The 13465-nt window shown below is 55.1% G+C and overlaps 1 protein-coding gene across 2 annotated transcripts; it reads left to right on the top strand.

Annotated features, from left to right (window-relative positions):
• Positions 1-795: 795 nt before the first annotated feature.
• Rps6ka4 (ribosomal protein S6 kinase A4) lies at positions 796-12676 on the top strand. Of its 2 annotated transcripts, XM_051145986.1 has the most exons (17): positions 796-954; positions 1042-1113; positions 1782-2000; positions 2096-2211; positions 3315-3422; positions 3653-3733; positions 3814-3917; positions 4019-4169; positions 7343-7507; positions 10176-10304; positions 10496-10629; positions 10718-10811; positions 11109-11282; positions 11370-11564; positions 11777-11936; positions 12079-12242; positions 12417-12676. In XM_051145986.1, exons 1-17 carry the CDS (start codon positions 900-902, stop codon positions 12615-12617), a joined length of 2322 nt encoding a protein of 773 aa, XP_051001943.1. In that variant the 5' UTR covers positions 796-899; the 3' UTR covers positions 12618-12676. The 2 variants fall into 2 exon arrangements, with proteins under 2 accessions (XP_051001943.1, XP_051001944.1); XM_051145987.1 differs by lacking the exons at positions 796-954; positions 1042-1113; positions 1782-2000; positions 2096-2211 and having other exon boundaries at positions 3319-3422; positions 3555-3733.
• Positions 12677-13465: the final 789 nt, after the last annotated feature.

Below are 13465 nucleotides of genomic sequence, written 5' to 3'. Positions count from 1 at the left end.
CACAGCAACAGAGAAGCAAACTAATTCAGGGACAATTAGACTGGGTGGCAGGATGTGAGTCAGGGCACCTGGGGCTGCCCAAGGGAGGGTGGGGCTCCCTGGGAAAGGTGGAGTGGGGTCCTTGAGCAATCATCCCTGCTGGCTCCCTCTTTAGTTTTCTTCTGAAATTACATTTGTTTTATATTATGCCGTATGTTTGCGTTGTATCTGGGTGCAGGCATATAGATCTAAGGGACATCCTGTGCAAGTCAGTTCTCTCCTTCTACCATGTGAGGATCAGGCATCCAACTCTGATGGTCTCCTTTGGGGCAAAAGCAACTTTACCCATGTAAAGTGGCTTTCTGTTTTTGAAGTGTACTCTCAAGACACCTCCCCCACTGCACCCCCAATTGTCGGCCCAGCAGCAAGAGCCTAGGGCTCGTGGGTCCAGGGAATATAAAGATCTCCGCTGTACTTGCTGGGATTAAAGAGTGGTCCTAAAGAAGGCTGGGCTTTATGTCAAGAGGCGAAGAGTAGTAGAACAGCTGCCTGCCATGTGGGACCGGAGCGAGGGCTCCATGAACCTGGGTGGGCAGCGTTCCCCAAGGTGTCCTCTGCTGGTGACTTGGATTGAAGGCTTACTCTAGGGGTGGCCAGGTATCACCCACGGGGCCTGCACGGCTCTCACCAGTCCCGGGCCTGGGAGACCCTGCCACCGCCTCTGGCTGCCCACCGGCATCCCGGCTCTGTCACGTTCCAGCCGCCTGACTAAGGCCGCGCGGGGCGGGGAGCCGAGAGGCGGTGCCGGCGCCTGCTCGGCCCCGGAGGCGGCACCAGGAAGCACCCGCCCCGGCCGGAGCCGCCATGTAACCGGCGCCGCCCGGAGCCCCAGCCGCGCGGGCCCCAGCGACCCGCCTGCCATGGGAGACGAGGATGAAGACGAGAGTTGTGCGGTGGAGCTGCAGATCACGGAAGGTGGGTGCGGGATCCCGATGCGGCTGCCCTGGGCGGGTGGCAAGAGTCAGCGACCCGCTGGACTCATTCGCCCCCCTGTGCCCGCAGCCAACCTGACGGGGCACGAAGAGAAGGTGAGCGTGGAGAACTTCGCGCTGCTCAAGGTGCTGGGCACAGGAGGTGAGAAACTGCTTTCACTGGGCTAGTGCCTCCGGCGTGATTTTTGGGCCTTCTGTCCGCTCACTCGCCTGGGCCTGGGCCTGGGCCTGGCTGATGGAGAGGTACCCCCACCCTTTCCCGGTATAGCTCCCCTTGCATGCCCCGCCCTACCGTACCAGGGTTCTATACCCACTTGTAGGGCGTCCGCGTTGACATGACTCCTCTTTGCAAAGTCCTGAGCGTGCGTGAATCCCCCTGCCGCGATTTCCTAGTCTCTTTGGGGGTTTAGCTCTCTCTCAATAGCTTTGCATAGCTTCTCCCATTCTCCCCTTGCGAGCCTCACTCTGTATTTTGCAAATTCCCGAGTCTGGGTTTGCACACCCCTCCGCTGTCTGGAAGTGCGCCTCTGCCTCAGGTGCCAGCGTTTTCATCCTTTCTCGGCTCTGATCATTCTTGGTTTGCACGCGCCCCGCCTCCTTCCCGCCCCTCAGGTCTTCTGGAGTTGCAAGCTCCCCAGGCTAGTCTGCCCTGCACTTTGCTTCTCTGGCTTAGCTGAACACCCTCCAGGGAGGTGTTCACCCTAGAAGGCTCTGTCAGTCTTTTGCACCCCTGCACTCCTCTTCCCACCAGTCTGCACCGCCCTCGCACTTACAGCCCACCTTCCATTCGCTTGCTTGCTGCTCCCACAGCGTATGGGAAGGTGTTCCTGGTGCGGAAGACGGGTGGGCACGATGCGGGCAAGCTGTATGCCATGAAGGTGCTACGCAAGGCGGCGTTGGTGCAGCGCGCCAAGACCCAGGAGCATACTCGCACCGAACGCTCAGTGCTGGAGCTGGTACGCCAGGCGCCCTTCCTGGTCACACTGCACTACGCCTTCCAGACGGATGCCAAGCTGCACCTCATCCTGGGTGAGGACCTTTCCCATTCCGGCTTTGGAGGGGGATGGGAGCTAAGTTAGGCTACCTTATAGGTGAGCATCTCAACCTCTCTCCTGCACCCCCAGACTATGTGAGCGGTGGTGAGATGTTCACCCACCTGTACCAGCGCCAGTACTTCAAGGAGGCTGAGGTGCGAGTGTACGGCGGTGAGATTGTGCTGGCCCTGGACCATCTCCACAAGGTAAGGGAAAGCCCTGGCTTTTGGCTGCTCTCTGGGAACTGCCCTGGGCCTAATGAGGGGCTTCCTGTGGGACCTTAGTGGGGACCTTGAAAGAGCTGCTTGCCTTGGCCTCTGACCATCTGGAAGGGTCTCCCACTCCAGAGCCTTCTGGAAGGGGCTTTCCTCCAACAGGAACTTAAGCATACCTTCACCGCCTTCCTCAAGTGGTGACCTCAGACCTCAGTTCCCAAGGCCTCTGAAATGGGGCTTTTTGGTCACACCACTATCTTGGAGACTTTGGGGTCTGTGCGGCAAGGCCTCCCTGCTTTATACCCTCAGTGGCTTGTTTCTATTTATTTATTTATTTATTTATTTATTTATTGCGTGAATGTGTGATGTGTGTGGGTGCATATGTGTCACAGCATGTACGTAGGTCAGATTCTGTAACGTTAATTACCTCCTTCCTCCTTTCTGGGGATCAAACTCAGGCTGTCAGGCTTTCCAGGCAAGCACTTTATCTGCTGAGCCACCTCGATGGCCTCTTGTTTAAGTGCCCCCCCAAACCCTCTCCCCACCATCTCATGTAGCCCAAGCTGGCCTTGAAATCCCTATATAGTCAAGAATGACCTTGAACTTCTAACCCTGATGCCCCTGTCTCAGTAGTACTGAGATTACAGGCGTGTGTCACCATGCCCACTTTTATGTAGTGCTGGGGATCCAACCCTGGGCCTTATGTTAGGCAAGCACTCCACTAACCAGCCACAGCCAGCCGCAGCCCTTACTTCTTTTTCTCTTTTCTTTCTTTCTTTCTTCCTTTTGTTTTTGTTTTTGTTTTTGGGCCTTAGCGAAGATCTTATTCTTGTGATAATCGCTGACTAGCCTAGGCTGGCCTCCTGCCATAGCCTCCTGGATGCTAGGATGGCAGGCATGAACTCACATGCCTGGACCCAGTGGCTTTTCATATCTAGTAGCTAGCTCTGGCCAGGCTTCATCCTGCCCTGGAGATCACCCTGCAGGCTAAAGATTTTCAGGGCACCTTTTTTATCCTCAGTGGGGCTCCGAAGGGCTGTGGCTGGGTAGGGGCGACTAGCAGCCGGCACTCAGTGTCCCCTTTGCTCCCGCAGCTGGGCATCATCTACCGCGACCTGAAGCTGGAGAACGTCTTACTTGACTCGGAAGGTCACATCGTCCTTACAGACTTTGGGCTGAGCAAGGAGTTCCTGACAGAGGAGGTGGGTGGATGGCAAAGTTGGCCCCTGATGCTCCCAGCCAAGCCTTTGTCCGGCTCCCTCCATTATCAGCACCCGGGGCGGGGCGGGGCTGCAGAGTGGATGGTACAAAGGTTCCCACTGTTTTTTCCCCAGCATCATCCAAAGTTGAGCAAGTTCTGCTCTAAGCCTTTTAGGGCCTTTGGGGCAGGGGAGAGGTTAAGGCATCCAAATGGGTCCTCTCGGCTCCACAGAAAGAGCGGACCTTCTCCTTCTGTGGCACGATCGAGTACATGGCCCCCGAGATCATCCGAAGCAAAGCTGGGCATGGCAAGGTGGGTTGTCCCGGTGAAGGGGGCAGGGGTGATGCCGAGCGCATGCGCACGAGGCCCTTCACTCAGGCTCTGTCCTATAGGCTGTGGACTGGTGGAGCCTGGGAATCCTGCTCTTCGAGCTGCTGACAGGGGCCTCGCCCTTCACACTGGAGGGAGAGAAGAACACTCAGGCCGAGGTGTCTCGGTAAGTTTACGGGTCCTGGAGGGCAGCTGAGGGCTATCGGGCCTGCCTGGGTTGGGCTGGGAGGGGGCTTGCTGCCCCTGACACCCCACCCATCCTCCCAGACGGATCCTGAAGTGCTCCCCTCCCTTCCCCCTCCGGATTGGGCCTGTGGCACAGGACCTGCTACAGCGGCTGCTGTGCAAGGACCCTAAGAAGAGGTTGGGCGCAGGTCCCCAGGGTGCGCAGGAAGTCAAGAGTCACCCCTTTTTCCAGGTGAGGCTTCAACCTACGACCTCCCATATCCTACGCCTGTGAAGGCTGGCCTGCAACACGGGTGGCACACATGTATTGCTTCTTTTTCTGATGTTCCACACGATAAGGGGTCAAAGGGCAGAATGTGGAGACCCCCACCACCCTCAGGCCACTCTCACTGGGCAGCTCCCCGAGAACGCAGGAGCTGCCACAGAGCCTGAGCCTTCTCACTAGACCTCAGTGTGGGCAGGCGTCGTCCTAGCTGCTGCCTTCTTCTGTTTGCCTTAGGCATCAGTCTGATGTCGGCAGCATTTGCAGGTGTTTCCTGGGGCCAGGCGCTCCCCGGCCTGGGGATTGGGTTGCGCTCAGACCGGGACAGCAAGGCCCCAAAGCGGAAGTATAGCCAGGAGTGGAACCCAGGGGGCAGCAGGACAGGGTCTACTTCCTTCAGGGGATTTCTGGAACACCCCCAAGCTCAGACTGGGTGCTGGGAGAGGGCTTCCCTGACATTCTGCAGGAGCCCCAAAATATCTGAGGCATGACGCTTGGAACTGGGGTCCTCTCCCTTCTGCCCTTTCTTTGGACAAGCTCTTTGGAGGTTGCTGCACATACACACTTACCCGACACCACGCTCATACAACCACGTGTGTGTGTGTGCGCGCGAGCACGAGTGTGCGCGCGCACATGCATACATGCATGTATGCATACATACGTATGTGTACAGACAGTGAGGTGGTGGTGAGGGAGAGCTTCTCCTCACATGAAAGAAGCCCACACTGGGCTGCCTTTGAGAGTCCAAGCTCTTTATTATTATTTATTTTTGGTTCCTCCATTTTTAGCATATGTCACTCATTCCTGGGGTTGCTTTGTGACTCTTTGGGGCTCCTGAAGCTCTTGCTACCTAAACTGCTTCCCAGGCAAGAAGCAGGGGAGGAAGGGCAGGGAGGGCTTTGCCAGCTACTCACCTTCCCTTCATCGCGCTTTCCTGGGCTCCACCTGACAGTGTTTGCTTGCAAGCTACTGGGCACAACCAGCTACCAGGAAGTGTTTGTAAGATGGTGCATCTTGGTTGTATTGGGATTATGTTGCTAAAAAAAGACAGGGAAATGGATGCTAGCAGAAGGCTAGTTACTTGTGTTATGTTAGCTTAAACATACGTAAAAGGGCACGTGCTCACTCCCAGAAGCAAAAATCCAAAGAAAAGTGGTTTTTTTTTTTGTTTGTTTTGTTTTTTTGAGACAGGGTTTCTCTGTGTATCCTTGGCCATCCTGGACTCACTTTGTAGACCAGGCTGGCCTCAAACTCACAGCAATCCACCTGCCTCTGCCTCCCGAGTGCTGGGATTAAAGGTGTATGCCACCACGCCCGGTGAAAAGTGTTTATTTAAGAATATTTATACATTTTTATTTGTCTGTGTGCCTTGTGTGAGCAGTGTCTGTGGAGGCCAGAGCAAAGCATTAGGCTAGAGTTACAGACCCCGAGCTGCTGGCAGGATGCTGAGAACTGAACCTGGATCCTCTGGAAGAGCAACAGTCAGTGCTCTTACTCCTTGAGCTCCAGGCCCAGCTTGTTTGTGTCACTTCCTTTACAGGTTCAGGAGCATACAGTGTGGCGAGTGGGAGCTCTGTAAGGGGAAAAAGGAGGGAACGGGCAGGCAGGCTGCCTACTCCAGTGTTGGCACCTTTGCTTCTGAGGAGTGGCCCAGTGAAGGTAGCCTGAGGAGACTGGGGCCTCCGTATCCTGTCCGCCGACAGTTCACTGAATGTTGTCAGAAACAGATGGGTTCATTTGCATCTCTCCATAGCGTCAGAGTGACAATGAATTCATAAGCTGCATCAGTTTGACTGGCTCATGTCTGCCAGGTAATCCAGTGTCACTTGGAATAATTGACTGTTGGCAGCCACAGGTTCTTTTTTTTTTTTTTTGGTTTTTTGAGACAAGGTGTCTCTGTGTAGCCTTGGCTGGACTTGCTCTGTAGACCAGGTTGGCCTTGGACTCCCATTGACCTGCCTGCCTCTGCCTCCCGAGTGCTGGGAATAAAGGCACACGCCACTATGCCCAGGGCCACAGGTTCTTTTATTCCAATCTTTTTATTTATTTATTTATTTTTTGGTGCTGGGTATGATGGTTTGTGTCTTTAATCTTAGCATTTGGGAGGCAGAGGAGGACAGATCTCTATAAGTTCAAAGCCAACCTGGTCTACACAGTGAGTTCCGGGACAGCCAGGGCTATAGAGAGAGGCCTTGTCTCAAGAAAGCAAAAGCCAGGACAAGCGAGTGGAGGTCAGAGGGCAACTTGTGGGAATCAGTTTTCTCCTAACACCATGTGTGCTCCTGGGAGTGAGCTTAGGGTGTCAGGCTTGGTGGCAAGAGCCTTTATCTAGGGAGCCGTCTCACCCGCCCTTTTATTCTCATCGTAATTATGAATGTGAATTCTCCAGTCATTGGTCCACATGCCGTGCAGTGCGATGGTTTGGTCTTCTGATCCTTCTTTTCATAGTCCCGGGTGAAGGGCCTCCTTTCCATGTGACACATGACATGCCCTGTGTCTGATGTTCCTGATGTCCCACCAGGCTCTCAGACTCCCTGTGTAACTGAGGATGACCCCCTGCCCCCATCTCCCGAGGTTTAGGGTCGCAGGTGTGCCCAGGTTACATATTCTGAGGACTAGACTAAGAAGGCCTCTGTGCACAGAGAAGCGCTCTTCTACCCGAGCTCTGCCCCCGGCTCATGGCTTGGTATATTTCCAGGTGTCCTTAAATATTAGATACAAATATTTATGAGCTTGTGCCTCTGGCTGTGCTGGCAGATGGCAGTTCTTTGCTTGTAGAAACGAGATGTAAAGTCGTTCTTTCTCGGCAGCTAGACTCAAAATGGAGTAACTCAGGTCAGGCCCGTGTCACTTATGATGCAGTTGTTCAAGGCTAGGCAGAGCCTCAGAGGCCCTTGAGGCCCTTCTCCTCCGTGTAGCCGCGGCCCTTCTCCTCCGTGTAGCCGCAGCCCTTCTCCTCCGTGTAGTCGCAGCCCTTCTCCTCCGTGTAGCCGCAGCCCTTCTCCTCCGTGTAGCCGAGGCCCTTCTCCTCCGTGTAGCCGAGGCCCTTCTCCTCCGTGTAGCCGCGGCCCTTCTCCGTGTAGCTGAGGAAGCAGAATGGAGCAGCCTGTTCTCACCTCTCACTCCTGCTCTTTCCTCCCCAGGGTCTGGATTGGGCTGCTCTGGCTGCCAGGAAGATCCCAGCCCCGTTTCGGCCACAGATCCGCTCAGAACTGGATGTGGGGAATTTCGCAGAGGAATTCACTCGGCTGGAGCCAGTCTACTCGCCTGCTGGCAGCCCTCCACCTGGGGACCCTAGGATCTTTCAGGTGAGTGGGAAGCCACCAGACCCCAGATGGAGGATATACAGGATACCCTGCCCAGGTCACTGCATAGACCCCGGGGATTTGTCCACTTCCTAGGGGTACCTGAGGTTGTCAGTTGAAAGCCACCATAGCTGTGTTTGATGGCTTTGCATTTCATGTTAACATCTGCTCGCCCTTTTAAAACTTTAAAAAAAAAAACTTTTATTCACTTATCATTTATTTATTTGTCTGCTTGTATGTTTATATACAATAAGCATGCCTGGTGCCCCAGGAGGCCAGAAGAGAGGGGGTCAGATCCCTTGGGGCTGGATTACAGACAGTTGTGATCTGGGACTCAAACTCAGGTCCACTGGAAGAGCAGCCAGGGCTCTTAACTGCTGAGCCATCTCTCCAGCCCTTGCTCCCCTTTATATACTGGGGATTAGACATAGGCCTTACCTGTGCTAAGAAGTGTTCTGCCACTGAGCCATTCCACTAGCCCCCTTTTGCTTTTTATTTTGTGATATGGTCTTGATGAGTTGCCCAGGCTGGCCTTGAACTTTCTACTTTACTACCTCAGTCTCCCAAGTAGCTGAAATATAGGCCTGTGCCTCCAGGCCAGGCTTTTCCTTTCCTTTCATCCCACCATTTCATTGTTATGTAAAAATATTCCTTTATGGCCTAGCGAGATTACTTAGTGGTTAAGAGCACTGGTATGTCTTTAATCTCAGCAGAGGCAGGCAGATCGCTGTGAGTTCGAGGCCAGCTTGGTCTACAAAGTAAGTCCAGGACAGCCACGGCTAACACAGAGAGACCCTGTCTTGAAAAACCAAAACCAAAAAGAGCAATGGCTGCTCTTGAACATCACAGGAGTTCAATTCCCAGCACCCACAGGTAGTTCACAACCATTGCAACTCTAGTTCTAGGGGATCTGATGCCCTCTTCTGGCCTCTGTGGGCACTGCACACACGTGGTCCACAGACGTCCATGCATGCAGGCGAAACACCCACACATACAGAATAAATGAATTTTAAAATGTTGCTTTCAATTATTAAGGGCTGAAGATGTATCTCAGTTGGCAGAGAGCTTGCTCTGCACATGTGAAGATTGGGTTCAGTCCCAGCACTGCGTAAACCAGACTGGTGCTGCCACCTGTAACCCAGTACTCAGGAAGTCGAGGCAAGAGGACCAGGAGTTCAGGGTCATCCTTGGTTACATACGGGGTTTGAGGACAGCCTGGGATACATGAGGCTTTTGCTACATAGGCACTCAGGGGAGAGATGCTATGGTTACACCACAGTTCTACGTACTTGCCTAGAAACTCGGGGCTGAATGACAAGACTTGCCTTGGCTCGGCATCCAGGGTGATGTGGTCCAGTGTCTGCTGCTGGCCGTTGTTCCAGACAGTGCCCCTGTACTTTCCAGTGGCTCCCAGGCACACCTCTGTACTTTGCCTGCCCCCGAGCAGACACCTGGCAAGCTCCCCATTGGTCAAAGCACCTGGCTTCCTGGGATCTCTATTCCTCGGCACTGCCCTTGAGCTTAGCACCTACTGCTGAGCGGTTTGTCATGAATGGTCTGAAGACCCTAGGCATTGGAATTAATTCCTCTGTCCCCCAGGCCTAGGACTCAGGTCCAGCCTGTAGAACGTAGTTTAAACATAATAAATAAAGTTAGATCAATACTGAGTATGATGGGTCCAGCCACTTATGATGGTATTACACTGGTAATCCCGGCACTCAGAGAGCCGAGGCAGGAGGATTGAGAATTTGAAGTCAGCAGAGTGAGACTCTGTGTTGAGCACCTATAATGTAATGTAGGCGCTGGGGGTGAGGCAGTGACCTTAAGAGGAGAAAGTACCACCCACATGGAGTCTGCTTTAAAGAAACCATGGTAATGTACACCTGTAATCTCAGTATTGGGAAACTGAGGGAGGAGGACAGCTGTGAGTTTGACGCCAGCCTGGGCTACATAGTGAGTACCAGGCCTACCAAGACTACATAACATGACCCTGTCTCAAAACAAAGCAAAGACCGGGCGTGGTGGCCCAGATCTTTAATCCCAGTACTCAGGGGGCAGAGCCAGGTGGGGGTCTCTGTGAGTTCAGACCAGCCTGTTCTACAGAGTGAGACCCTGACTCAAAACAAATAAAGACACTCAAGACAAAAACAATTAAACAAGGGATAAACAAAATAATAAGAAAAACAAAACTTTGAAATTGTCAGGACGTGGGTCTATTTGAAAGGCAAAGACTGACTTTCTATCCTCTTTGCCTTCCCTCCGCAGGCCCCCTGCAGAGGAGGAGGCCAATGTCTGGTTTGAAAGGGTACATAGAGAGTTGTCACCCCTCACCCCCCACCTTTAGCAGATATTGCTGAACTACTTTAAGCTAAGTGTGTCTGGCAATAGGTACAGCCCTGTGTATAGTCCTGGGCCACTAGTCTGTGCTAGGTACTTTGGGGGTAGAAGACTGTCACTGTGATGAGAAAAGTGGGGGTGTCACACACTAGGAGGGTAGACATGGCCCCAAGTGGTTATACATCAAGGTGAAATAAGATGTGTCCACATAGGCTGTGTGCGCCCAGATGTAAGACTACCCCTAACTGCCCCTTTGTGGATGAACTCACCCCTCAGCAGCACTGACTTGCACAGCAGCCCTCACGAGCACCCCTCCTGACACTCATACTTGCAGGGCTACTCCTTCGTGGCACCATCCGTCCTCTTCGACCACAACAACGCAGTGATGACGGATGTGCTAGAGGCACCTGGTGCTGGATACAGGCCTGGCAGGGCAGCAGTTGCCAGGAGTGCCATGATGCAGGTGGGCTGGCCTGAGGTGGCGGTGGTATTGGCTTTTTTTTTTTTTTTTTTTTGAGTCCTCTGGGTTGGGGCGGGGCTCTGGACAGGTTCCACCGGTTCAGTTGTTCGTAGTGTAGCTTGGGTGTAGGTGGTCGGACATGACCTGGCCACCCAGATCCAGGGTGAGCATCTAACAGCCTCCTTTGCCTCCAGGACTCACCCTTCTTCCAGCAGTATGAGTTGGACCTTCGAGAGCCCGCGCTGGGCCAGGGCAGCTTCTCCGTGTGTCGGAGATGTCGTCAGCGCCAGAGCGGCCAGGAATTCGCTGTCAAGATTCTCAGCCGCAGGTGGGAGCCCGCTGGAGGCCGAGCCCTCAGAGAGGCCTGGGGTAAAGGGCCCAGTAGGCTGCTGTAACCCCTCCTGCCTTGTCCCCAGGCTGGAGGAGAGCACGCAGCGCGAGGTGGCCGCCCTTCGCCTGTGCCAGTTACACCCCAACGTGGTGAATCTGCATGAGGTGCTCCATGATCAGGTGACCGGCGCTTGTTAGGGGCAGCCTATAGAGTGGGGGAGGGGATGGGAGGGAAGAGGAAGACCCCAGAAGGGGGATCTGAGGGGCATAGGGTCTGAGGTCTGCGGAACACTGCTGAGGATGGAGACTCAGGAGGCGGGGCTTAGGGGACCGGGTTAAATCTTGGATTAAAAAAGGTACTAAGAAGCAGTTAGGGTTTTGTTCTTTTTGGGGGAGGGGTTGTCCAGCAGTGGGAATGGGGACTCCCGAGATACTGGGCCGGCAGGTGGTGGCAGTGATCCGCCGCGCCCTCCGCAGTTGCATACTTACCTAGTCTTGGAGTTGCTGCGGGGCGGGGAGCTGCTGGAGCGCATCCGCAAGAAGCGGCTCTTCAGCGAGTCGGAGGCCAGCCAGATCCTCCGGAGCCTGGTGTCAGCTGTGAGCTTCATGCACGAGGAGGCAGGCGTGGTGCACCGCGACCTGAAGCCGGAGGTGGGTGCGGGATCCGGGCGGTGGCCAGGACCGACTGGCACCTGAGCCAGGCCCTGCCTCTGACTGTCTCCCACTTCCCTCCTGTAGAACATCTTATACGCGGACGACACGCCTGGGGCCCCAGTGAAGATCATCGACTTCGGGTTCGCGCGTTTACGGCCGCAGAGCCCGGCGGGGCCCATGCAGACGCCTTGCTTCACGCTGCAGTACGCGGCCCCTGAGCTGCTGGCACAGCAGGGCTACGACGAGTCCTGCGATCTTTGGAGCCTGGGTGTCATTCTGGTAAGGTTCTCTGAGGAGCCCGGGGTTAATCTTCCTGATGGGCACAGGGGAGAAGCCGTGTCTTTGAGGTCCAGATGCAAAGCAAGATCTCTGTGATACCGGATTGAGGGCCCATCCCTCTTGGGTCCCTGTAGTGGAGAAGGCAGTGGCGCTGTGGGTTGGTGAGGATGCCTTGCAGTCTGGACCGGTCTCACTCCTTCATCTCCTCCTAGTACATGATGCTGTCGGGCCAGGTTCCCTTCCAAGGGGCCTCCGGCCAAGGCGGGCAGAGCCAGGCAGCTGAGATCATGTGCAAGATCCGTGAAGGGCGCTTCTCACTGGATGGGGAAGCCTGGCAGGGAGTGTCGGAGGAAGCCAAGGAGCTGGTCCGAGGTGCGGAGCTGGAGGGCTTGGCGCGTGCTTAGGGCGGGGAGGCCATGGGATTATTTATGTGAGGTAGACGAGTCCCTGGATCAGGGACAGGTGCAGGAGCAGAGTGAGTCTTTCTTCCCAGCATGCCTCTCCTTATCACCAGGTCTACTGACAGTGGACCCAGCCAAGCGGCTGAAGCTGGAGGGGCTGCGAAGCAGCTCCTGGCTTCAAGACGGCAGCGCGCGCTCATCGCCTCCGCTCCGGACGCCTGATGTGCTGGAATCCTCCGGGCCAGCAGTGCGCTCAGGGGTCAACGCCACTTTTATGGTAAGGGGCGGGCCGCTGGTAGGCGGAGCCCTGCCTCTGATGGGTAAGGGGCTCTGACCTCTGGGGCTTGGAGGCATAAGGCCTGTAGATCTGGGCACTATAGAATGCGCCCCAAAGCGAGGATCAGGCCGCCAAATCAGACCGGGTTGGGACATTCACCTCCGCCTTTCCTAGGCGTTCAACCGAGGCAAGCGCGAGGGCTTCTTTCTGAAGAGCGTGGAGAATGCACCTTTGGCCAAGCGGCGAAAGCAGAAGCTCCGGAGCGCGGCCGCCACCTGCCGTGGCTCTCCAGTGCCTGCTTCCTCAGGTCGGCTACCAGCCTCTGCCACCAAGGGGACACCACGCCGAGCCAACGGCCCCTTGTCCCCCTCCTAGCTCCCGCCACTGTGACCCCCTTCCCCTTTGGAGCTGTGACCCGGGAGCCCGGTGCTGCCACCAGACTTCTGCCAGCGACTCCCACTCTGGTCCCCAGGAATTGCCCTCCCCTCCCCACAGAGCAGAGCAGAAGTATTTTTATAAGCAGAGATTTTTTTTAATGTCTTACCAGATAAGAGTTAGGGACGCAGGGAAGTAAGTGTCCTGACCAGAGTGGGGCTGGGACTCCTCCCACCCCCTTGTTGCCTCATCAGGAGAGAAGGCCCCTCCCAGGGGGTACTCTGCTAAGGAAGGGCATCCTATCCCACTCCTAAGTATGCAGTTGCCATGGGGAAGAAACCAGGAGCCCCCGAGCCTGTGCTTTCCTGGGACGTTGCCGCTGGGAGGGGATACCCATCAATATGTCACTTTATGGACCCTGTGCAATTATGTCCACCAAAGACTTATGTTGGGAATGAGAGAGAGACCCTGGGGGACCTCTAGAGCAATTCTGAGATACATCACTTTTATGTCACTGGCTTCTCCCCTAGTGGGGCTAAAGAAGGAGATAGGGGCTCCCTAGGAGCCCCTCTCTCCCTCACCCATTCCTCATGAGCACAGCTGCTTCTGGCTGCAGGTAGAGCCTTGAGGTTCTGGGCTGGGCATCCACTGTCACTGCCTCAGCCCCTCTAGGCTGTGCCTTTGACTTTAAAATAAAACTCCATCCAGTGCTGCATGTGGCACCTGTGGTTTGTGTTCATGGTGAGGGTGTCAGGAGGTGAGGGAGGGACAGGTAGACCTTTGAGAGGATGTCAAGTAGGTAGCCTTAGCCCACTCCTGTCATCCCAGCACTCTGGCAGGCAGAGACA

The sequence above is a fragment of the Acomys russatus genome, chromosome 5 (genome assembly GCF_903995435.1).
Source record: "Acomys russatus chromosome 5, mAcoRus1.1, whole genome shotgun sequence".
NCBI lineage: Eukaryota > Metazoa > Chordata > Mammalia > Rodentia > Muridae > Acomys > Acomys russatus.
Note: the sequence above shows the minus strand (reverse complement) of the source record. Positions and strands in the feature narration are given on the sequence as shown.

Bases quoted from the DNA above. Each gene is read 5' to 3' on its own strand.
- Rps6ka4 (XM_051145986.1), top strand. From the start codon at position 900: ATGGGAGACGAGGATGAAGACGAGAGTTGTGCGGTGGAGCTGCAGATC. The intron at 11,283-11,369 runs GTGGGTGCGGGA...TCCCTCCTGTAG, and splicing joins ACCGCGACCTGAAGCCGGAG to AACATCTTATACGCGGACGA. The intron at 11,937-12,078 runs GTGCGGAGCTGG...CCTTATCACCAG, and splicing joins AGCCAAGGAGCTGGTCCGAG to GTCTACTGACAGTGGACCCA.